Source organism: Lepidochelys olivacea, assembly GCF_965140295.1.
Source record: "Lepidochelys olivacea isolate rLepOli2 genome assembly, chromosome: 2".
Classification (NCBI taxonomy): Eukaryota; Metazoa; Chordata; order Testudines; family Cheloniidae; genus Lepidochelys; species Lepidochelys olivacea.
Window position 1 is genome coordinate 168,440,730 of NC_140412.1, and position 26,506 is coordinate 168,467,235.

The 26,506-nt window shown below is 42.1% G+C and overlaps 1 protein-coding gene across 2 annotated transcripts in view; it reads left to right on the plus strand.

Moving 5' to 3' along the window:
• Positions 1-26,506, plus strand: part of ZPBP (zona pellucida binding protein) — a 70,908-nt gene that overhangs the window by 35,990 nt on the left and 8,412 nt on the right. For both annotated transcript variants that reach the window (XM_084621162.1, XM_084621161.1), the window contains exons 4-7: positions 3,577-3,726; positions 5,871-6,089; positions 12,695-12,771; positions 19,291-19,468. In XM_084621162.1, coding sequence (XP_084477288.1) covers positions 3,577-3,726; positions 5,871-6,089; positions 12,695-12,771; positions 19,291-19,468 — 624 coding nt within the window. The remainder of the gene's footprint in view (positions 1-3,576; positions 3,727-5,870; positions 6,090-12,694; positions 12,772-19,290; positions 19,469-26,506) is intronic.

Below are 26,506 nucleotides of genomic sequence, written 5' to 3' on the forward strand. Positions count from 1 at the left end.
CCTCCCCTGTTTCCTGCCCCCATTACTCCTCAGCTGTAAGGTGAGGGGTCACTGTACAGGGAGCTGCTCCCCCATCCACCCAACCCCCATGCATCCAGAGCTCCCATACCCAGACACCCCTGCCAGGCCTCACCCCGTACATCCAAATCCCCCTTAGCCCTCCATATCCAAACCCCACCCCATTGAACCTCAGCCCTTACAGCTGAAGCCCCCTGTAACCAGATGAACCTCCACTGATCTCCCTGCACTCAAACTCCCACCCTGATGAGCGATACCCCCTGCACCATGGTGAGCCCCCCACATCCAGACCCCCATGCCACTGACCTCAATTAGCTGTACCTAGACTCCTACCCCACCAAGCCCCGCTCCCCCAGCACGCAGACCCCCCTTGTGAGAGCCCCCCACTCCCAGACCCCTCCGGTGAGCCCCAACCACTTTTGCCTAGAAGTCCCTGCAGAGTCCTATTGCCCCTGAATTTAGAACCCCCCCAACGAGCCTCTGTGCATCCAGATCCCCCCACACCTATACCCCGTACTGAGCGGCCTGCACCCAGATTGTCCCACACAGAAACTTTTCACCCCACACTGAGCCCCTCCACACTTAAATCCTGCCTGCCCCACACCTGGTGTGCCTGGCGCAGAGGGCCAGGGCCCCAGGATGTTTCTGGGGCAGGCCCAGGCCTTGTGCTTTGTCAGGGTCGGGTGCAGCCTCACCACTGAATCTGTGTGCCTGGGGTGAATGGTGGAGAGGCTGCAGGGTGATCTCCCACTTTTGTGCAGCCAGTGGCCTATCCGCCCCACTGCCATGCTGGAGCCTCTGCATTTATTTATTAACAAATAAAACTTGCAGAATTTTTAATTTTGGGGGAAAGAATGCCCTCAGGAGTACTTTTGGAGTGACTGAGTCTCATAGTATTAACGTGGAGCTAAGTTCCCTCTAAGCTGTGCGGCTGCGCAACAGGCTATCAAGGGCTGTGCAGGCAGGGAGAGGTGCCTCTCCCCTGGCCCCGGCTGGGCGAGAGGCACATGGCCCTGGCCCCAGCGCTGCTGCATCGAGAGAGGGCTGGCGGGTGTCCTCTCTCCCTACTGCAGGCCCGGGGCAGCCTGCACCGCCAGCCAGAGCCTTCCTCCTCCCGCACTCCAACACTCTGGTCCAGCTGTGCCAGAGCCCCCTCCCACACTCTGAACCCCTCAGCCCCACCCTGCCACACATCACCTCCATATTGGTACACATAACAAAATTAATTCTGCACATGGATGTAAAAAATTAGAGGGAACATTGACATGGAGCTGTCATTGTTTATGGGATCTAGCTTGCTCTTCTCTCTGATTTGGTCCTGCGTCAGGGATGAGTGTGGGCGTGTCCGTGCATGGCTCTCCTTGCTCCTCCCTGGGGTGTAGAGAAGAAACAATCCTTAAGCACTCTGAAGCACAAGTGCTGCAACTGCAGCTGATCCTTCATAGCACATGTAAAGTGGTAGAAGATTCCTTGCCTTGTGCACAGACATAAAGGTGAAACTGAATCTGGTCCCAAACAAATATGATACGATATAGATTACAATCTGCTAGTACTCCAAATGACAATCTATCTTCAGTTTTGGTTGCCTTAAGTAAAAAAGAATTCAGCGCAAACTGAAAAGTGTCAAAATATTAGTAATATGGCAGGGCTTAACTATTGTGAGCAATTGAAAAGACTGATATTGTTTAGCCTGGAAAGGAATGTAACTGAAGTTTTCTACATATCCAGCATAGTTTTGATCTGCCTATTTTATCCTTTTACACAAGGGTAGACTTATTGAAATTAAAATATAGTCATTTGGAACCAGTAAAAGAGCCTGCATCGCACAGCAAAAAGGTTCTTGTCCATCTGTTCTGTAGAATTTAGTGCAGCTGAACAAAATAGCTTTTGAACCTTCCTTTTTTTTTTTAAGGATTTGATTTGCATTTCTAGCTAGTAGCTCCACCCACTTGGATCCTCTTTCAGTGGTGTAGGATTTTGACATTCAAAGGAGCCAAAATAGGTTTGCCCATTGGTGCCAATTTTGAAAGCTCTTCCAGACCTTCCCATGCAGTAAATCCCAATCATTCCGGAGACGTTATCTTTACAAATTAGTAACACTTGATTCAGTGCTTGATTCAGGCACTGGTCTGGCTGTCTTGCACTGCCTGGACAACACAGAGCAGCTGAGTGGAGGGCTGAGCATGTGGCCCATATTCCTTAAGCCTCTGCTTGTTTTCTACCAAGGTGCAGCTTTCTGCTGTCTCAGCATATAACCTTCCAATTGATACCTCCTGTCCTCAGTGACCCACCATCATAAGATTCCTTAAAGGACAGGTGAAGGTATGCTCATCAATTTGTGAACCTGTGTTGATATGGAATCTCAGCCTGGCATCTTGAAGTTAAAGAACTCACTCTCTAATTTTTTATTATATTCTTTATTTCACTTGTCACTAAAGAAAGCAGTTTTTAAAATCAGTCACACCTGTTAAGATTGGGTGAACCGCAAGTTTTAATAGTTGATCTTCCGTTCACTGCATAACGTGTATAACACATAACGACAAAGTTGTCCAATGTTCTCATGCCAAATGTATATGAATAGTGATGCATGAAATTCACCTAATTCAGGCCATTAATTTCTCTATATTTTTCCCAAAGCTTCACTCTCACTAGAAAATTCTAAGGTCTATAGCACAGATGTTTCATCTTGACAGGACTAAGATATTTGGGAAGTCCACTAAACATTTTATGCCCTTGGTAATGCCGACACAAAGCCATTCCCACGCAGCTTTTATCAAAGTGATTCAGAGTCTGCCTTGATACCTGTTGTTATTTAGTCTGGCTGTCAGTATCTGAATATCTTAAGAGCCCACTCTACTGCCTCATGCCTTTGTAATGTTTCCATCCTAGAAATCTGTATGACTGCTACCTTCAGTCTTGTACACACATTTACACAGCACTGCTCTTGCAATTTAGCATCTCTACGTGATACTTATTTTGGGAAGCTTTGTCTTGTGGTCCTTTGTTTAACTATAATATTTTAGCCTACCTATTTTGGAGTTCTGATAATTGTTAAACTTCCACAACTAGTAATATGCAGGGGTAATTGTCAGAAAGATTACTTACCAGTAACTGTAGAATAAATGTATATATTTTCTTACTGTATTGCCTGTAACTATTCAGACTATCTGCGCACATTCCCCTCTTCTGGGAGTTCTCTATCATGAGACATTATAGTTTACTAAAAGGAACTGAGATGATTAGGATCATAACATGCTTTAATAACTGAACATTTGGTGTTGTGTGAGGGTGCTTGTGCAGCCCAGTGAGCACTACTTTGTGCGAAATTCCAAAAGCTCAGCAGTACTGGGGCACCTATGTATAATGGTGAATATGCAGTGTTAATACAGCCAAAGAACTACAGTTACTGGTGAGCTTCCTTCTTGTATTAAGGCTATAAGTACCATTCTGTGCATGGTTAGAACCATAGCCATTCAGATTCCTCCTTTTGTATTTTCCCATGTTATAATGAAAAGTAAGGCTAAACTCACTGTACTATTTTATTTATTTATTTACTAGAAAATAGCAGTGTGAAAATAACACCAACAGGAACCCTAATATTCAGACACTTCAAATACGACATGAGTGGAATTTACACTTGTTCCCTCGTTTTTAAACCAACTGCAGAGCAGGCTGAAAAAAACTATTTGCTCAAATATGTTATTTATGGTAAGAGATCAAAACAGTTAATTTACAGTACAAAAATGTTTTTTCTTTCACTTTTAAAATGTATGTTGATGTTTTGAAATTCTGATAAGCCTGCTTAATTTAATTCGAGTAGAGTTGCAGAATTCTGTACATCTCTCAATAATTTGCTGTTAATTGTCACTAACCAGAGAATTCATGGAATGTCATTTTCAGTGCCGTAAAGGAAATTTTCTGGTCTTTTGATTGAGAAATTGTTAAGCATGGCTCTCTGCTTTTAAAAAGAGACATGGAACATAATTGGAAAATAGAAGATTGAAAAACTGGGTGGGTGAAAATTCTTAAAAACTATGCCAAAGTAACTTCATTTCATGCTGAATTATTCCTTTGGAGATTTATTTTAATGTCTCTTTTACCTCCTATTCCTGGGACTCCAGGAGAGTCACTAGGACACACTTTACACCAATGTAAAGCTCTGATTCAGTTTTGTTTTTACATTGTTGACAAGTAAGTTCTGCTCTTCTGAGTGAATATTGTGTAATGAAATATAAAGTGTTAGCATTTTTTGAACGTGCTAATTCTGCTTCACTATTCAGAGTAAATTTTGTTGCATAATATAGCAGAATGCCCCATGATTCTACTGAAATACAAGTATTACAGATAAAATTACATTTCTTCATTACTCTTTTCTTCTCTTAGGGCGTGATTCTACTCCAACTGAAGCCAATAGCAAAACTGCTGTTGACTTCAGTTGGAGCTAGGTTGAAGCGAGTGTTAGCTGAGAAACATTGAGTAGAACAGAATAAGCCAAATTAATTCCTGATTTTAAATTCACCTGAATTTGGCCCACTATCTCCAACCTTAAAAAAGAAGTCTGATTGTTTTAGTAGTTTGTCAACTTGCTGAACATAGCTGAAAAGGGGGAACTTCTTTTCAATTTTATTTTTTCATGATCAAAATTTTCGTGAAAAATTTATTGTTTCCAGCATGTTTTCCAGTGTTATCTTCCAGTCTTGTTACAGCTTGCTTGTTCCCCACAACAAGGCTCCAATCTAAATATTAGAAAGCGAAATGTACAGGGCTTCCAGAATATATGGGACCTGGGCACAGAAGCAGATGTGGTCTCCCAATGTACAGGAATAATTTATACATAAATGTATTAAAATACATGATGGTATGGCTTAAAAAATTTCAGAATGAATATGGGATACTGCATTATAAACAAGCAGTGAACTGTCTAGTGAGTTATCTTTAAATGGGTAGCAATACACCATCATGTAGTCTGTATGGCATTGTATTTTAACTCGGCTACCTGATTTCTCTACTGTCTCCACATTCTCTTTTCCCTTGTCATGTACTCTTCGTATCCCTAATTTTCCCCTTCTCCCTTCCTTCATTCTCTATTGCTCTGACACCTCCCTGCTTCTTTTTCTTTAGCTTGCATTATTCCTCTGTCTCCTTGTGATCCATCCATTTAATATCTGACCCCTACTGTCATCTTGACCCCCTTCACCATGTGCAAGACTGTGATTGTGGGGAACTAGGGGTAGCTAACTTCAATTCAGTACAGATTGCAGCAGAAGATACTCTCCTCACCTCCCTCTGCCGTATCAGCTATTCAGCAGGACCCGCAGAGACTGATCTAGAGGGACATGTTGTTGAGCCACTACTCAGTTGCTAGAGCTCTCTTATATCTCATTTTGGGGGACAGGAATCAATCCTGAAGCTTTTTTGGTTGTCACTAGAAAGGTGCAAAATACTGTATTATAATTATATATTATTGAATGCAGTGCCTGTGACGATAAATTGCACCTCATGTTGAATTGTCTTCTGAAACTGCTATTGTCCTTAGGTTCCTTTATATTTTTAAGCACTTATACTATAGTCTCTTCATTTCTTGAAAGTGAAACAAAAATGTATAGGGGCGTTGTCCTTGTTAGGATATGTTTTGCAAAATGAAAGGTGATATTTATCTATGGAAACAAACGGGAATGATGAATTATAAAGTATTTTCCATTGTTCTCTGACACATGAATCCTTCATTAAAATTTTAGTGGGGATGTAAATCAATTTTGTTTATGAACTACACAAAAATGCGTTCTCTTTAACTTTAACCTTCATGTTTAAATGTGCATCTCTCAGTATCTTGTATTTTCTTTCACCTGCAGCTTATTCTGATCCTAACTTTTACTATGAGTTTACAGCCCGGTATCATGCAGCCCCCTGCAACAGTATCTACAATATTTCTTTTGAGAAGAAGTTGCTTCAAATACTAAGCAAACTTGTCATTGAACTTTCTTGTGAGGTTACTTTACTCAAGTCAGAGTGCCATCATGTGAAAATGCAGAAAGCAGGTCTACAAAATGAAATCTTCTTTACTTTTACAGGTAAAAATTATCGATCTTTTAAAGATTGCTTAGTGTTTTCATGGTGAAGCAAAGTTTATATCCTGGATTATCTTCACTATTCCTATTGAAAGCATTTTACATGTTTAATTCATAAAGAGTTATCTAGATTGTAACAAAACACACAAAAATAATTTACGTGGTAAATCCTTGTAAAAATTATGAAAATTCAGATGTCTGACTCCAAAAAATATCCTTCACAATAGCCCACAAACCAAGTTAGGAGCTTTTATGCATTGGTGGGGCCTCCTCTGGAGTACTGTGTCTAGTTTTGGGCCCCACAGGATGGGGAAGGATGTGGAAAAATAGGAAAGAGTCCAGCAGAGGGCAACAAAAATGATTAGGGGGCTGGAGCACATGATTTTGAGGAGAGGCTGAGGGAACTGGGATTATTTAGTCTGCAGAAGAGAAGAATGAGGGGGGATTTGATAGCTGCTTTCAACAACCTGAAAGGGATTCCAGAGAGGATGGATCTAGATTGTTCTCAGTGGTAGCAGATGACAGAACAAGAAGTAATGGTCTCAAGTTGCAGTGAGGGAGGTTTAGGTTGGATATTAGGAAAAACTTCTTCACTAGGAGGGTGGCGAAGCACTGGATTGGGTTACCTAGGGAGGTGGTGGAATCTCCTTCCTTAGAGGTTTTTAAGGTCAGGCTTGACAAAGCCCTGGCTGGGATGATTTAGTTGGGGATTGGCCCTGCTTTAAGCTGGGGGTTGGACTAGATGACCTCCTGAGGTTCCTTCCGACCCTGATATTCTATGATTCTACCCACAGACACAATTATTTAGTTGGTCTTATCATAGAGTGAGATTGTGACCCCTGAGGCATGCCCACATAGGGAAGTAAAGGGATATAATATGCCCCCTTAATATATTGTGAGGAGCAGTGCATTGGGAGAGCAGCTACTGTGTGACTGTTATTCCCCCTCCTACGCATATGTGTGGAGGAAGGGAGGCCATGGTCGAAGAGTTAGCAAAACCATTCCACTGTGTCCCCCGCCCATCTCCCCACACACCACCACTCAGCCCTCTGGGGAAGTAACCTGTGCCAGGCCTGTGGCTGGTGTGTGGATTTTCCCTGAAGTAAGGAGGGACCACTGTGTGACTGAGAGTCACAGTACAGTTCCTGTTCTGCTCCTGGTGGCAAGGTTTGTGACAAAGCTTTAATAATCTGTTTAACAGTCTGCTACTGTTTTTATCCCCAAATTAACTGGGTGTGAGGGATAGTGGATTGAAGAGCCCTAAATCACAAATTGAAGAATCCATCCCTCTGCCTCCAGTGTGCTTCAGCATAGTTGTGTTGGAGCAAAATCATTTTGCTCCAGCTTTACTCCATTTTCCGTTATTTAGCATTGAGTGGAGAGCTGTGGAAATAAGAGTATATTACATCACCTTTAGAATGTATATTTTTATCAGGAAAAATTGTCAAGAATTGCTAAGCTACCTGAAACTATCACCAAGAGATGAGAAAATGATACCTATCCTAATTGATTCCCCTTCTTTGGCCCAGGCTCCAAGCACATGGCCCAGAGGGAACTTATACAGCATAAAGTTACAGCTCCTGCAGGGGCATTACAAACAGCCCCTGCAGAACAGCTATGGAGATACAAGTTGCCTCCTATGTTCCTTTCTTATTATAGCTGATGAATGAGCTTCCAGCGGTTGCTGTACTGGCTGGCTGCCTCAGTTATCTTGCATATCTTCTAATTTGACAGCTGTCCATGTAATTTCTCCTTAAAATTCATTGGACAATTAAATCCTGTAATTAACAAAAGAAATTTTGTCCAGTACTACTCCAGGTGGCTCCACACTATTTCCAGTGGTGAGCTGGAGTCAGTTTGTGCAAACCGGTTGTTAAATTTTGAAACAGTTTTAGAACCGGTTGTTAAAAATTGTTACGGCTCCCTGAGCTCCCAGCTAGGGAGGCTCCCCCAGTCCCTCCCATGGCTTCCCCCCCTCACAGAGCCTCCGTGTGCTGTGCTGCTGGCGCCAGCGCTCTGGACCACTCCTGGGCGGCTCTGCAGCTCCTGCCGCTTTGAGCGGCCTGGTACGGGGGTGGGGCTGTGAGCTCCAGTGGGCCATGCGACATCCATACACGCTTGCCCTGAGCAGCATGGTAAGGGGGTTGGGCCGGGGTTGGATAGGGGGCGGAGGTTCGGGGGGGGGGCGGTCAGGGGATGGGGTGGGGGGCGTTGGGTAGGCTTGGGAGTTCCGGGGGTCTGTTGTGGTGGTGGATGGGGTCGAGGCAGTCAGAGGGACAGGGAGCAGGGCAAGTTGGGTAGGGGCGGGGTCCTGGTGGGCAGTTAAGGTGGGGGGTCTTGGGAGGGGGTGGTCAGGGGACAAGGAGCTGGGGGGGTTGATGGGTTGTGGGTTCTGAGGGGGGCAGTCGGGGGCAGGAAGTGGGTGGGGGTCAGATGGGGGCGGGGACAGGCTGTTTGGGGGGGCACAGCCTTCCCTACCCGGCCCCCGATACAATTTAACAACCCCGATGTAGCCCTTGTGCCAGAAAGTTTGCCCACCCCGGTCTAGTTTATTATTTTATTAACAGGGGTTGCACTTGCCTCATTCATTATGTTGATATGCATTTAATAAAGCAATACTTTGTTTCTATTGTAATACACATGTAAAATTTTTTTTTATTGTTAAGTATGACTCCCAGTGACTCAATGCATTGCCACTTCTTATGGAGAAAGGTACAAAAAATACATAATGTGGCACATCCCTTAAATCAGAACTTTTTATAGGGAACCGGTTGTTAAGATTTTGGCAGCTCATCACTGGCTCTTTCCTAACTGTTACAAATCTGTCTCACAAGAAAATAAGACTCAGAGGGCTAGATCCACAAAGGTGCAAAAAATTAGATTCTGAAAACCCCCATGCAGCTGCTGCCTAACCGTGTAGACTCCTAAAATCCTGTGCACCTAGCATTCTGCTGGTGGATATGTGTAAAATCTCTTACGTCCCAATGGATCTGCAAATTAGGCATTCCCCTCCTATATCATCTGCACATCATGGTCCAGTACGTGTCCCTGGAGGAGGAGATGGTGGTAGTGTCCCCTCCAACCACTTGACTACAGGGTATAGAACTCACAGAGGATGTAAGAGGCCTGGATACAAATCCCTATACTTCCTAATGTAGAGCAGAAACTTAAACCCAGATCTTCCTTTCTCTAAACCCTGAGCTATGTGGTATTTTGGGGTGAAGCTCAGTCTTTCTTTCACTTTTTGTAAAATACATAAATATTCATTGGGTCAGGGAGACAGAGAATGACTGACTAGTTACGGTACTCTCCTGGAGTATGGGAGACCCATGTTCAAGTCCCTGTTCAACAGCAGGCTGAATGAGGTTTTGAGCCTGTGTCTTCCCCAGTTGGGGTGAATGCACTAACCACAGGGGAGGGAGGGCAACAGGCCCCACCACCACCACTTTTTGCATGAAAGGACTGCCTTGGTTTAGGCACCTAACTCTGGTAGAATGTTCGAGCAGAGGGAACCTCAAGCAGAGGGACGCGCCACCAATTAGGTGGGTAACTCATTTTGAGGGGTGGTGCTTAGGCCCTGCCACCCTCCCCAAAATTTGCTATTGGCTAGCTTAGGTAGCTTTCTATTCAGTATGCTGACTTTTGTGAATCCCATTCTTAGGCCCCTGACGCTCCCCTTATATAAGGAACCTGGGTAGCTAATCCAGGCCTGTGGAATTCCTTAGGCAGCAGGGACCTAAAAGTTAGGCACTGCAGCACTGAGTCCAAGTCCCATTTGAGACTTTGGACTAGATCCATATTCTTTTGTTTGTTTCTTATCCCCTGGGGGAAAAAAGAGAAAATAAGAGGCATATTGGATCTAAGAAGAGAGTTCACTCAGTAGGTTTCGGCTTTCAATGTAAAGGATGCCTACTTTCATATTTTCATCTGTCTTATTGATCAAAAACTATGAACCTTGGCTTGGGTGAAAACTTCTCTCAATATAGGGTATTTTCCTTTACATCTTTTTCCTTAAGAATATTTATCAAGTGTCTGTCAGTAGATGTAAGATGTCAAGGTAGCTGTATTGGTCTCTATCCAGATTTCTTGTTGAGAGCTCAGTTTTCAAGAGGGATCCATTGTGTAGTCTATTCCAGTCAAATGTCAGTGTTAAATGTAAACTACTCATTTTTTTCAGGTGTGAGAAACAGCACAAATAAACCTGGTGGTCACAACAGAGAATGCAAAATGTCTTCATACACGAGTAGCAGAGGTCCAAAATTTTTGATAGGTGACTTTCTACTAGATTCGCATCAGGAGTTTCTATATTACTTCCTTCCAATAGCTCTTCTGCCATCATTAGAACGATCAAACAAGACAAAGTCCATGAGTTCATAATAGCTGCAACTGTGGCATGTCATAATATTTTCTCAGATTTCCTGGCTCTTGCATTGAAACTCTCCTGTTCTGTTATTCTGTTTCCCAAATTTGCCATCTCATCAAGACTAATTCTTCCACCTAGAGCTGAAATTAATGAGCTCGTTGGTTTGTCTGCTGCTTTGTTGTGCAACTTAGATTGTGGTTGTAGTTACAGGTGTAGCAGATCTTTTTGGAGGGTGAGAAATACTTTGAAGTAGAAAGGATTCTCTCAGAAGGCTGAAATTTCTATTAATTCTCCAGTTCCATTTCTGTTGTTGATGAATCACATCATTCTTGGGATTTGAACTGGTTTTAAAAAATTGATCAATGTGGAAGTCCTTGCAGAATGCTGACTGCACTACTTTTCCCCCTGAAGACTCCATTCACAATAGCTGTAACATCTTTATGAAGCATTTGAAAGAACAAACCCTAAATGTTTCACCAAACCAGTCATTAATAGTTTGCTGTTTTTCTCCTCTAAATCTGTGTCATTATGGGGGGGAGTTCAGATTATATAACCTAGATATTGAGAGTTCTTAGCTATTATCTAGACTATGCAGATAGGACTAAGACAATATGTAAGTCTCCTAGACAGTGGTTCTCAAACTGTGGGTTGGGACCACAAGACGGGGCGTGACCCCATTTTAATGGGGTCGCTAGGACTGGCGGTAGACTTGCTGGGGCCCGGGGCCAAAGCCCAAACCCCACCACCCGGGGCCAAAGCCCAAGCCCCAGCACCCAGAGCCAAAGCCTAAGAGCTTCAGCCTTGGGCGGTGGGGCCCAGGGTTACAGGCCTCCTGCTTTGGCCCCCCAACCTAGGGTGGTGAGAGTTAAGGCTTTGGCTTTGTCCCCGACCCCCACCCGAGGCAGCTGTGCTTGGGTGGGCTCAGGCTTCGATCCCCTGTCCTGGGGTTGTATAGTAATTTTTGTTGTCAGAAGGGGGTCATGGGGCAATGAAGTTTGAGAACCCCTGTCCTAGACTATCTGAGGCTTATCAAAATCACAGACTGTATGATCTCTTATCCGAGATTAAGGGGATCAAAATGTGCAAACAAACCTGTTGTGAACCAGTGTCTTGGAACATATTTTACTAGATTTAAGCAGCTTCTAATGCGTATTTCAGAAATGTTTCCATTACAGAGCAATGTAAAGCTGTTGGTAAAAGGAGTTCAATTCATACATTTACACATTTCATATTCTTCATTTGGCAACTTACTCTAATGTAAAAGGGCGGAGAGGAGCACTTCAATCTCTATTTAATTAATATTTCTTCTGGCCCTCCATCATACTGAGTTGTTAATGCTTGTTAATCTCCAAAGAATGGGGATCTGTACAGGCAGATGATTGCATGAGTGTAATCATTTGCCTATTTGGATCCAGGCTTCTCACCATCCTTCATGTCAGAGTTGTATAAGGATTCCTGAGAAAATGGAAGGAACAGAGTGGTAACTAGGGCTGCAATCCATTGTTATGCAATCAGGCTTAGGCATTAGACACTTGTACCTACGGAGCATACATGTTTCACAAGAATGTAGATCCATAAGGCAATCATTTTTGAAGAACTAAAGTTGATGAAGTAATCCTTGTTATATTCTACTGTACTATTGGTCTTTCACTAGAAAGGAACTGATCATTGGAAGCACTAGGGATTATCATGGCTTTTCTTCAGGGGAGGCTCAAGATGGTCCTTGCAGAAATAATTGATTAGAACTTTGAGCTTTTGGAGTTCCTGTCTGGCTACACACTCAACCCAAAAGTGATATATTAAGACTTATACCATGATTAAACAGCCACTGTAATTAAATAATTTTCAAGTGGATTACTCATCTGAATTTATAGAATTAGAATATTTACAACATTGGTAGATTTCTAAGATTACTAATTTCCTAGCGATCAAAATCTGCAAATACGTATTGCCTTCAATTACACTTTTTTTTAAAAAGGAGATATCATATAATATTTAAGTGCACCATGATCTAATTATATGTTCATGAGAGCAAAATTCTGATTATTTCTTTAAGGCAGTAATACTAGTCAGACATCTGAACATACAAAAAATATTGTCTGTATAGTTCCTTCAGGCATAATCAGAAATGTAATTTTATAAATTTGAAAAGAAAATCTTAAAGTATATTTTTGGGATATTAGCAAGTTTAATGTTGATTTCAGTGTATTTGTTCCTTTGTAAAGTAAAGTATGTTTTGTTACAGTTTCTTCTTTAGATACAGAAAAAAACAACAATCCATGTCAGCAAAAGAGTTGTGATACTGCTAAGAGATTAAAGAAGGTACTGTAGATAAATCAAAAAACACGAAGACCAGCAAAAATAATTATTTAACTCTTTCTAGTGCCAATAAATTGATCTAAAGAATGAGTATAATAATTAAAAACGTTAACGTATGTGCAAATGGATGTACCAGTGAGCACTTACATGTAATTTATCACCTATTAATATTGTTTAATTTTTGGTTTGCCACGTGAAAAGGGTGAATTGCATTGTGCTTTATTTGGAGAACAGGCTTGAGCTGTTTGATATTAGGTGTTGAGATAATTACACAAAAGTAAGATATTGAGTGTGAATAGTAGTAAAACAATCAAAAGAGGTTTGTATGGTTATAAATCTAACCATAGTTTGCAACAAAGCATGTCTTTACGTTATTTGAAAGTAACCCTGATGTTGGTGTGTGGCTTACCATGACTTTACTTTTTAAAGTGCTACAGTAAAATAGAAAAAGTTAAATATTGCCTTAATTAATGTATTATTTATAAGATGGAGAGGATATTTTTCAGAACTGTGGACTATTAAACTACATTTCAAAGACAAATATTTGACAAAGACAAAGAAGACAAATATTTTTTAGTTTTTCTTTATTCCAGAAAAGGTTTTATCAAACTAACCTTCAAAATTCAGTTATTTGAGATTTTCACTTAATCTGACAAAAGGAAAAATGAATTTGTGCATTTTTGTATCATTGATATAAACAGAAAAAAATCTTAATATATTAGAAATTTGGGTGTATCTATCCACTTTTTTCCCCAGAAGATTTTGTGGATGACTGGAGAACTGGTAGGATTAATAATATCAAAAAAACAAGCAAATGAAACAAGCTCGAGATGGTTTAATCATTCAGATTGTTCAAAAAACTCTTTGGACAACTAATCTATGCCAATGTACACTGTCTGAAGATCCCTCCCCGCCCCCAGACTTTTAACATCTGTTTATCCAAAATGCCTGAGAAACACTTGGAGAAAAATATCTTTATTAGAAATTCAACATCCTCTAGCTCTTCAAGTGAGTGCTGAAAGAACTCGTAGTCCATATCCAAGTTCTCAAATGAGTCCTTCAGCAAAACCAGGAAATGCTAGACTTGACATTCCTGATAATTCTTATGGTAAAAAACCAAAATTTTAAAAGAAGTCCTTAATTCATTTATGCATCACTAGAAAACAATAACAACTAAAAGGTGAGGGGAGCACAACTCAGTATTTATCTCCTTTTGCAAGACAGCCCATAATGGTGCTTAGGGTAAAATTTTTCAAAGTGCCTGGGGCCCAGATCTCATTGACTTCATTAGGAGTTAGGTGTCCAAATTCCATTGAGGATCTAGACTGTTGGCACTTAGGCCCAGATCCACACAGGTATGTAGGGGTTGCTCTGCTCAGTGTTGCAATGTTAACCCCGAGGTGGCCTGCTGCTTACTGGAATCTAAAGCCCTTAGTTAGGTGCCCACAATGCATGGATACAGTTAGCTGTCTAGGGAAGGGATCCTCAGAAGCCAACAAGCTGAGCAGGTAGCTCTGTAAGTTGGCCATGACTGAAATGCTGAAGAAAGTGTGTGGCTTAGGCCCAGATCCTCAAGGATATTTAGATGTGTCATTCTCATTAATGTAGGCCTTCTGTACCTGGCTGATGGCCCAGAGATAGGTATCTCCCTCTCCTTGGGAGGCTCAGCTGTTAAACTCTTTCTAGAATTAGGCATCTGAACCAGGTCATCTGCTTAGGTGGCCCATGTCCTAGGTTTGTCCAAGTGGTTTTGGCTGCTTTCAGCGTTGTTAGAGAGAAAGAGAGACAGAAGCCAATAGCGTGGTGGTTAGGGCACTCAGCAGGGATGTGGGAGTTCCAGTTTCAAATTCCTCCTCTTGCCTGATGCAGATCAGGGACTTGAACCAACATCCCAGGTAAGTAGGCTAACCACTAGAACATGATTCAGAGGGGTAGCTGTGTTAGTCTGTAGCAGCAAAAACAACAGGGAGTCCTTCCTGAAGTGTCTATTCTCCACAGTGCTCCCTGGCTATGCCTTAACAAGGCCTTCTGGTGGCATTGTGAGAATATTAGTTGCTCCATGCTCTACAGACCAGGATTCTACTCCCCAGGTCCTTACACTGTCAAGCAGTCTGAGTAAAGTACCACCACTTCAGCTGGTGTACCATGCAATGCTTTATTGACAAACTATCACAAGAGTAAATTTCAAGCTATCCTAGCATAGGCAGCATTGGGTACTGTAGATATGGCCTCCAGGGCAATGATGACAACAGTTATGATGCATCACTCATTGTGGCTGTCCTCACCCAGGATACTTAAGAAGCAGCAGTCAATGGTTGAAGATCTACCTTCTGAGGGATGCTCTTTGTTCTACAAGACTAATGAGGCCATCAGAACTCTCAGGGACTCAAGTGCTATCTTCAGATCCTTAGTGGTCTACGCCTGGCTTTCAAACAACTGCAGTTCAGGCACACTGTGCTTCCAGTGCATCAGAGACAGCCTCCTTGCTACTAATATAGGCCACCTGAGCACACTAGAAGGAGGCAAAGGTTTTCAAGAAGGAAGTCCTTGGGTGCAACTACCACTCTGTTCCAGCACTCTCCTGCTTCCCCAAGGCAGAAAATTTGATTTTGTGCACAAGGACAGCGTACGTCTTGTTTCTGAGCCTCGGATATCTCCCCACTTCCCTTCTTTGGCAACCATCAGGTTCATTTCCACCACACCTGGTCCAACATCATCTCAAATCTTGGGGTGTTGGATGTGGATAGAGATCGTCTATATGATACAGTTCCTTTCTTATCCTGCTACCCACCTCATCCTCCCCATCTGTATTCGGTGATCCCTCTCAATTGAGAGGCACAATCCCGCATAGTTCTCAATGCAACAGAAGAGGTGCTCCTCTGTCAAAGAGGGAGAGGGTTCTATTCAAGATACTTTCTCATTCCAAAGAAGAAAGGGGAACTCTGGCCAATACTGGACATCAGAGACCTGAATGTTTACATCAAGAAGTTCAGATTCAGGATGATATTTTTCACTTTGATCTCCCGTATCAGAAGGACTGATATGCTGCCCTTAACTTTCAGGATGCATACTTTCACACTGCAATACCCCCAGCCCAGAAATGCTACCTGAGTTTCACTGTAGACAACAATCATTGTTGATGCTAGGTTTTGCCATTTGGGCTTTCTGCATCATCAGGGATATTTATCAAGTGCTTGGTGGTAGTAGCTGCCTATCTCTGAAAAATAGGCATTAAGGAATTCCCCTGTCTAAATAACTGGTTGGTCAGAGGTGGAGAACCTAGCTGTGATGCAGAAAAAGCTGGCAGAAAGCCTCAGCAGACACTTCGCCAGTGAACACAAGTGGAAACTACACAGTTTGGTGATGTGGAGCATTTTTCAACAGTGTTGTGTTGACCTTGTTGTGAAATCTCTGTGTCTGATGAGAACAAGAAACGCCTGGCCTGCTGCTCCTAATAGCCCAAGGCCAGAATTCCAAAGAAGATATATTTTTTGTCCCAAACAGTAATGTACATTTCCACTCATCCAGTCTTACTGCAAGTTTTGAGAAAGATTAGACAGCACAAAGTGACAGTAACCTTGGTAACTCCCATGTGGCTAAAACAGTTCTGGTTCACTAGCGTTCTCCAGATGACTGTGCACCATCTGCTTTCAAATGTCATCAGACCTCTTAACCCAGAACAAAACCATGTTCTACCACCCCAACCCAGCAGCTCCCCAGCTGGCAGATTGGTATTTGGGTGGACAACAGACTTAGAGCAATTGTGTTCTGCTGCTCTATAGTCAGACCTTAGCAACAGCAGAAGAGACTCTACAGAGAAATGCTATACAGCAAAATGGAAGAAATTTTTCTATACAGTGCCAGCATTGACAGTTATCCCCAAAAGGTTCTGAGATTTCAGCTATATTTGCGTCTCTCTCCCCTCTGAAAATGTTGGGATTGTCACTCAGCTTCTTACAAGTGCAGTTGGCAGCACTTAGTGCTTTTCACCTACCGGTGGACAACTATACAATTTTTATCTCTCTGGTTACAGAGAGATTTTTGAAGGGCCTTATCAGAATCTTTCCTTTGGTGCTGAAACCTATGCTGATATGGGACTTCAGTATAATCTTTGTGCCTGAATGAATCCTCCATGTGAACCCTTGGCCTCATGTTCCTCCAGTCATCTGTCTGTGAAAGTTGCCGCCTTTGTTACAGAGACCTCAGCAAAGAGTAGGAAAGCTGTAAGTCCTTATGACCAACCCTCCATATACAGTCTTCCATAGTGTTAGTTTCCCAAAGGTTACATCTTAAGTTCATTTGGAAGGTGATCTTGGAATTACTATCTGAAGAAGGCCATCCACTTACCTGCCTTTTACCTGAAACCATGTGCCACCAGAGAGGACATGAAGCTTCATTTTCTGGATGTTTGACTAGCCTTGGCTTTCTACCTATAGAGGACAAAACCCTTAAGATCTATTTGTCTCCTTCATTGAATGTATGACAGGAGAAGCTATCTCCATTCAGAGTCATTCTGAGTTGCATCGTGCTTTGCTTCATACACCTGCCCAACAGGGTGTGAGAGCACACTCAGAGCCCAGTCAGTTTGTGTGTCTTCACTATAGGACATCCCTCTTCTAGAGATCTGAGGAGCAGCAGCAGCATGAGGCTCCGTGCATGCCTTTGCAAAGCATTACACCTTGGTGCAGGCTTCAGCAGCAGACAGCTCCTTCAGCAGAGCATACCACTTATCAGTGCAGGGTTTCTCACGCACTCCTCCTCCGTGAATACTGCTTGTGAGTCCCTTGAGTGGAGTAAACATAGGGACTATCCCAAGAAGAAGAATGTTACTTACGTTGTACAGTAACAGAAGTTCTTTGAAATGTGTGGTCCCTATGTATATTCCATCACCTGCCTGCTTCCCCTCTGCTTCAGATAATTAGCTTAAGGTTATTCATGGTAGAGAAGAACAGGAGAGGTAGTCGGTCCACATTGCTGCTAATACTGTAAATTGGGAGCAAAAGGAGAAGGGCAGAGGCACAGACCAATAGACACTACTAATGAAAAATCTTCTAGTTTCAGGTGCGGGGAGCATATTCACGCCTCACCCAGGGATTACCCAGGGATAATACCTCTCAAAACTCCATCACAATGCACAATCAACCTGTGGAACTCCTTCCCAGAAGATGTTGTGAAGGCCAAGACCATAACAGGGTTCAAAAAAGAACTAGATAAATTCATGGAAGATAGATCCATCAATGGCTATTAGCCAGGATGGGCAGGAATGGTGTCCCTAGCCTCTGTTTGCCAGAAGCTGGGAATGAGCTATAGGGGATGGATCACCTGAAGACTGCCTGTTCTGTTCATTCCCTCTGGGGCACCTGGCACTGGCCACTGTTGGAAGACAGGATACTGGGCTAGATGGACCTTTGGTCTGACCTAGTAGGGCCGTTCTTATGTACTGTACAAACTAACCATTCTTTACTTATCTGTACGTCTTTCAAGATGTGTAGTCAGTATACATATTGCATGACCCATCCACCATCCCTACTTCGGAGTCTTCAGACAACAGGCTTTTGAAGTGGTGAAGGAACTGAGGTTTTTTTATACCTTCACCTGAGCACACAAGGAGCACACCTTATACCTTTTTATACCTTCACCTGAGCACACAAGGATGTGAATGGAGCATGTGTCACCCCAGCAGATAGTGCTGACTAGAAAGATCTCTGGTGCATATGCTCTAGATGTGTAACCACCAGCTGTGAAATACAAATACAGGCTACACACCTTGAAGAACATCACTTACTGTTCAGTTAAGTAACCCCTCCTCCTCCCGGCACTGAAGAAGGGCTAACTTTGATGGGCATTGCTACTTGGAGCTTATGGACCATGGAGTTCCACCTGTTTTTCAGTGCTAAAATTGATGCATTAAGAGAAAAAATAATTTGTTACCTAGAATTGGATTGCTGCGAAACCACTCCAGCAATGGGAATAATCTCCCATGTTATATTTGACGGTTACAATAGCATAATTTTTTGTAGTTTGCTTTATTCTGGGGAGATGCTTGCATTGTCTGCGTCTTGAACAGATGACCTGTCATTGGTGAGAAGAGCATTTGAAGTGTGATTCATCCTGTATGTCAGTAGTTGTGCAGATGGAAGACCCATGGGTCTATTTTGCTGATGCTGCATCATAGAAATCCCTATTATAATATAGGAAAAACTGTCACTCATTTTTAGAATGTTTTTGCTGGTACTCTTTACTTTTGCTGACTCATGACAGCTATTAGTGCCTTCCAAAGCTCTGACCACTTCCTGGAAATTAAAATTCACTGTTATAGTAGTCTGAATTTAAAATAGGATAGACTAGCCAGCCAGCTTTATCCCCCCCACCATCAGCAATGATCAATAATGACAGTAATACATCTCCCAGATCCTGTACCCTAAGACCTCTCCCGCATTAAGTACACTAGAAAAAAAACAAAAAATAATTTTACTTATTTTTGAATGGAGGATTTAACAACATCTTTTTGTTTTACTTTAGGCAAAAAACCTTATAGAGAGATTTTTTAACCAACAAGTGGAAGTGCTGGGGAAACGTTCTGAACCCTTACCTGAAATATACTATATTGAAGGTACTCTGCAAATGGTATGGGTTAATCGCTGCTATCCAGGATATGGAATAAATACTCTGATACATCCAGATTGTCCTGATTGTTGTGGTATGTGATAAATTTACAAATCATACACATTATTAAATACATGTTAATTCAAGATAATTTTCACTTTGATTGAGCTCTATACATTGTTTAACTTCAGAGTAGTCATTCATACCCACCTTATGGTATTATCCTGTCAGCTCTTTCTGAAGCTAATCAAGATTGACCTGTTTTACCATTTTAGACTGACGTTTTCAAGGAACATCATGATACTGCAGAAAGCAGTCTTGATAAGTTAGGGTCTTATCCACAGTGCATTTAAGTCAATGGTATTTGGATCAGATCCTCAGATGACACTCTTCCTTGTGAGTTAAGGCTAAACATATAACCCTGCAAAGTGTTAAAGGGTCTCTGTGCTGTTCATGGTTCCATCTTTCCAGTGAGACCAAAACAAAGGCTGACTGCTCTTTGTTGTTACTAAAGGCCCCTATGACACTCTTTGTAACAGCAGAAGTATTAACACAGTGTCCTGATCATGTGACAAGTCTTGTAATTACATTTGGTTTACTCAAATTCCTTCTGTAGTTGCAATTGAAATTATGCCACATTTCCTGTTCTAAATAGTATGTAATGTGTAATAAACTCTTACATAGTTGTTCAAGTTTCACCCCAAGAATGGTTGAAATTTAAGTTGTGGATGAAATGATCCAGGTGTGAATAGCTTTCATATCAGTAAGTTAACATTGTATAGAACTTTTTGATCCATCAGAATGTAAGATCTTTATCAATAGTGCTGATCATTTATCTGAAGCTTCCTGGTAAAGTTAACGAATTTTGCAAAGAATATGTGCAAAGATCACTAGTGGAAAACCAGGAAAATTAATGCAAAATTTGAGGAAAATATTTACAGAGATTTTTTTAATCACAGGAGAAATTAGAAAACCAAAAATAAAAGTTGGAAAGATGAAAGGTTCCTTGAAGACTTCCTTGTCCTCCAGTTTTTCCCAGCATAGGGCGCATATATAACCTCCCCCCCCAGATTTGTAGAATGACCAAGCAAAAGAGACAATTCTAGAATATACTAGAAGGGGAAACAAAGAATGGGCCAAATATTGCTCACTTTATTCATACAAGTTCTCTCACTGAAATCAGTGGGCTATCACACTTGAGTAAAGTGACCAAGGTTTGGATCATAATTTAAAAAAGTTACTTTGACTCTAAATTGTTCTTATATTGTTTTCCTTAATAGTGTTCAAATTATTCCAGTTAGACATTGAGGCTGAAATCTCAATAGTGTGGTGTAATGTAGAAATATACAGAAGAATAGCATAAAGCTGCACTTGGTCTTTTGGTGAAGGCAGTTTCCTGCATGGCTAGGGAATAGGGAAAGAACGCAGCCTTCCAGTTGTAATCCAATCTAGAGTCTTTGTTTTAAAAAAAGAAACAAAGATTATTCAAGAAAATAGAAAACATAATGAGAAGACCTGAAAACTGCAGGATCTGCAATATATTTGCATATGAGATTTTTCTATTTGCTCTGATTTGTGAGAAGAAGCTTAACCATACAGGGAAATTTCTTCCATTTCTTCCAAAGGAATGTAGTGAAGCATTTGAAAGTTTTACTTATATCCATAACTATAGTTTTACATAATCATGAGGAAAACTACAATGAAAGCTCTGTGGGTTTCTTGGGAGTAAATCTCCAGGATATGGTACAGCTATCTCTTAGGAAGGTTTATAGTATACAGCGCTCCAGTTTTATCATGAATTCACTTCCTCTTCCCTTTTGCAGAGGCTAGCTCCCATAAACACAATAGTCCTAACAGGCCCTTGCACTCAGGGGCAGTGTAAGGGCTGGAAATCAGACTCATAGGACTGGAAGCGACCTCGAGAGGTCATCTAGTCCAGTTCCCTGCACTCATGGTAGGACTAAGTATTATCTAGACCATTGCTGACAGATGTTTGTCTAACCTGCTCTGAAAAATCTCCAATGATGGAGATTCCACAACCTCCCTAGACAGTTTATTACTGTGCTTAACAACCCTGACAGGAAGTTTTTCCTAATGTCCCACCTAAACCTCCCTTGCTGCAATTTAAGCCCATTGCTTTTTGTCCTATCCTCAGAGGTTAAGAAGAACAGTTTTTCTCCCTTCTCCTTGTAACAACCTTTTATGTACTTGAAAACTGTTATTTCCCCTCTCAGTATTCTCTTTTCCAGAGTAAACTAACCCATTTTTTTTTTCAATCTTTCCTCATAGGTCATGTTTTCTAGACATTTATTCATTTTTGTCGCTCTTCCCTGGACTTTCTCCAATTTGTCCACATCTTTCCTGAAATGTGATACCCAGAACTGGACACAATACTCCAGTTGAGGCCTAATGAATGCAGAGTAGAGCGGAAGAATTACTTCTCGTGTCTTGCTTACAACACTCCTGCTAATACATCTCAGAATGCTGTTCTCTTTTTTTGCAACAGTGTTACACTGTTGATTCATATTTAGCTTGTGATCCACTATGATCCCAGATGCCTTTCTGCAGTACTCCTTCGTATGCACTCATTTTCCATTTTGTATGTGTGCAACAGATTTGTTCCTTCCTAAATGGAGTTGTAACGGGGTGGGTCTCACCACCACCGCACCTCCTGCTGGCCGTCCTGGGAATTAGCTCTAGGCCCTTCCAGTCCACCTTCAGCTAGTGGTGTCATGCCTGCTGTCACTGCTGTCTCCACTCTTTGGACCTGCATTGCTCCCCAGACCGCAGCGTCCTCTTCTGGGCATGGTCCTCTGGCTGTGCCCCCACTCTGGTATCTCCCCCCTTCCAGGGGACTGGTAGTCCTTAGTCCCACCACTTGCCTCAGCGGCCAACTGCAGTCTGAGGTCCAGCCCTTTGCCTCAGGGGCAAACTGCATTCTGGATACGAGCCACTCTCCTCATTGGCAAGTGAGGTCAGGGGGACCCAGACCTGCCTGCTACTCTGGATCCCGGCCCAGGGACCCTATAGCCGACAGTCACCTACTGTCCTCCTCCAACCTGCTGCCTATTTTCCCTGGGCTACTCCCCCCATAGCTCTGGCACCCTCTCAGCCCTTGTAGCAAGGCCCCAGCTTGGCAGTGGTCAGCCAGCAGCTCACCCTCACACTCTGTTGCTCCTACCCAGCACTACTCTATCTGTGGCACTTCTTCAGGCAGCCAGTCCTCCACCTTTGCCTTCCAGGGAGATACTACCTACTGCTGTCCTAAGCAGCTCTTCATATGTGGCCCTCGCCAGCCCTGATTGGCTGCTCCAGCAAGCCTTCCCCTATTGGTGGGCTCAGTAAGCCCTTTCCTGATTCGTGGGTTCTACGCAGCCTCCCTGGTGCTGCTTTTAACCCCTTCTTCTCCCTGTGTGGGGAAGCCGTCCCACCACAGGAGTACTTTGCTTACTGAATTTCATCCTATTTTCCTTTTATATTCCTATATTTCATCCTATTATATATTATTCTATATATATCCTATATATATATATAGAATAATATATAATAGGATGAAATATATCCTATATTTCATCCTATTATATATCCTTATATATTCCTATATTTCATCCTATTTTCCTTTTATATTCATCCTTACTGAATTTCATCCTATTTGCTTCAGACTATTTCTCCAGTTTGTCCAGATCATTTTGATTTTAATCCTATCCTCCAAAGCACTTGCAACCCCTTCCAGCTTGGTATCGTCCAAAAATGTTATAAGTGTACTCTCTATGCCATTATTTAAATCATTGATGAAGATACTGAACTTATCTCTTACAGGACCCCACTCGTTATGCCCTTCCAGCATGATTGTGAACCACTGATAATTACTCTCTGGGAATGGTTTTCCAACCAGTTTTGCACCCATCTTATGGTATCTCCATCTAGGTTGCATTTCCCTAGTTTGTTAATGTTGTTGTCAGCTCCTACGTGGTGCATGCTAAAAGATTATTATAATTTTGATAATTAAAAACAGATTTTGTTCTTAAAAATATTTTCGTTATGTTCTGTTAGAGTTTTGAGGTAAAACTCAAGGGCTTGTCTACACACACATTTAGTTTGTGACATGCTGGGGTGTGAATCTACCTCATTCTAGCCTGCTGCTTTGAAACGGGAGTAGAATAAAGCACATTAATGAACCGTTAGTGTACATCAACAGAGTCCATGTGAACAGTTAGTTAGTGTATGGCAGGCTAGTGTGGGGTAGGTTCACACTCAAACTTGCCACAAACTAAATGTTTGTGTACATAAGCCCCAAGAATAACTAGTGCCTAGATTCACCAGAAGTTTTGGTTCCCACCAGCTCAAGCAGATTCCCCAATGTTCTGTTTTCCAGTCTCTTTCCAAAGCTGAGCACCCTGCTCTGAATAGAAATATCTGTTCTACCTAACGCACATTTCTTCTTCCCTTAATATAGATCCAAGCAATGTTGTTGTCTCAGCCCCAGATTTGAAGCCCTTTTCCTTCCCAGAACCAGGTCCTATTTGCTCTTCCTCACATCAAAATCTTCCTCTTTCCTCAGCCTTGATGTACGGGAGAACAATACTAATTTTCAAACACTTCCTTTTAGCTGCCTTGTTCCTTATCCTTCCTGAAGCAGGCAGAACTAGCACATGATTACATACTGGTGCTAAGTAGTTGCTATATAGACCCTATTATCTCACATTAGTTGGGATCATAGAATTGACTGTATGATGTTAAATAAACATCAGAGAGAGGCTCATTCTCTCTGTCTCTGGGTTCCCTACAGGAATATGCCTTCCTCCTGAGCCAATTCCCTTTGCCTGCTGGTAACTTCACAAGAGACAACAGCAAGCTTTCACTTGTTATGCACCCCACTTGGGAAGGGGAGCATTCAGCCCTGAAGAAGGGGCAGAGTCCATCCTGCACCTCAACCCCTCTCTGCTGGCTGCCTCCCATTCAGAGCTTCTGTATTTTGAGTGGACTCCCAGTAATTCTGTGGCTACTCCCTGTGACTGTCCCTGAATGCCCTTCTGGCAACACACTTGAATACAGAGATCTTCCTTTAGCCTGCCCCTTGGTAAAACTGATCTTTTCGTTTCCCAGGTCCCCAAACAATCTAAATATAGACATTACAAAAACATAGTTCTTCATGACATTGCCTCCACAGAGCCCCACTGTAGGAACCACATGGTTGGCCATAAAACCTTTTTGATTAGTAGTTAGCATTAGGAGGTCCACACACATCTCCCTTTAGCCCTACATTCTATGGACCAAGAGTATAATTGCTGTACTCCTTCTAACCATCCATCAGTTCCTCTCTGTTGCCAACTTGAGCACTCATGGAAACTATTTTAGGGCTGATATATGTGGAGTTCTGTTCTCAGCTTACTCCCTTGACATTTTGTCAACAGCAGACTCTGGTTTGAGAAGGACAATGCTTCAGTTGCTGTTGAACAAGCTTGCATTTTAAGGGATGTCACGGTTAGCTAGTCTCCTACAGTAGGGCTCTGTGGAGGCAATGTCATGAAACTACAGAAGGTTGTTAACTTATTAGAGGTAATTCTTATACTCTGAAAGTATTGCCATCTCAGAGCCACAGTCACCCTCTGTTAACATAACTTCAAGGCCCAGCTCCAAGTAAGACTTCTTGAGGTAGAGAGTAACTGAAGGGCGGTTAGAGGAGGCAGAGTATTTATGCCCTTGGAACTCATAACTGCAGACTACTACTCAAAATTGTTTCTGAGGCCATGTGGGTAGGCACTCTTAATGGGTGGTGCTATAGAGGCAATACATTTGAAGATGAGTTACTAAAGGTCAGTAAAGCCTTTCTACCTCATAAAGGGTGGATTGATTTAAATCAGTTGTACTCAACTGGAGGTCTTCCAGGGGATACATCAACTCATCTAGATATTTGCCTCATTTTATAACAGGCTATATAAAAAGCACTAGCAAAGTTGGTACAAACTGAAATTTCATACAATGACTTGGTCATACTGCTCTTTATACTATACACTGAAATGTAAGTATAGTATTTATATTCCAATTGATTTATTTTATAATTATATGGTAAAAATGAGAAAGCAAGCAGTTTTTCAGTAAAAGTATGCTGTGACAATTTTTTGTATTTTTATGTCTGATTTTGTAAGTAAGTAGTTTTTAAGTGAGGTGAAACTTGGGGGTACGCAAGACAACACAGATTCCTAAATGTGGTACAGTAGTCTGGAAAGGTTGAGAGCCACTAATTTAAATCATGATTTAAATCAACAAGCTAGAAAATTTGATTTAAATGATCAACTTTAATCTTGTTTTTCATTTACTTTTTTTTTTCTCCTAAAGAAAAGCTCATTCTCATTGGTTGGTAACCATTAGAACTTAACTTGTAACTAAATGCAGGAAAAGCTTTCTTATGTTGGGGGAATGGGGGGTGCCAGTAAGTCAGCAATTCTGGTTAACTAAGAGGGAGGGAGTTTGGTTGCAGGAGGGGGCTCAGGGCTGGGGCATGGGAGAGGGTGCGGGGTGCCAGATCCAGGTTGTGCTCACCTTGGGCATCTCCCCGCAAGCAGCAGCCTATCCCTGCTGCTCCTAGGCGGAGGCGCAGCTAAGCAGCTCTGCACGCTGCCTCTGTTTGCAGGTGCTGCCCCCACAGCTATGATTGGCTGAGGTTCCCACACTCTGCGCTCCAAACTCCTCATGGCCATTTCTCTGCCTAGGAGCAGCAGGGACATGTCACCGCTTCCAGGGAGCTAGGTAGGGAGCCTGCCAGCCCTGCGCCAACTGGACTATAAACCGGACTTTCATTGAAGATCAGAAATGCCGGTTTATAGAGCTTTGCTGAGTAACACAGCTTTTACTGTATAGGTTTTACTCTAAGTTTGGTACTGTTTGCTAACAAGGAGGATAAACTGTGTCTGTGCACATCTATTTAAGCAGTTTGTAGCTTAAGATTTTTTTATTCAGATTCTTAATTTTTACACTTTTTCAGAAAATGTGAATATTTCTTATTTAGTATAGGATTCATTTTTTACTCGTGATTTGTGTTAAGCTGCATTTGGATGCAAATAGTAATACAATTAAAATGCATAAAACAGCACTTTTTATTATTAAAAATTACCTTTAAATGTATTGGATA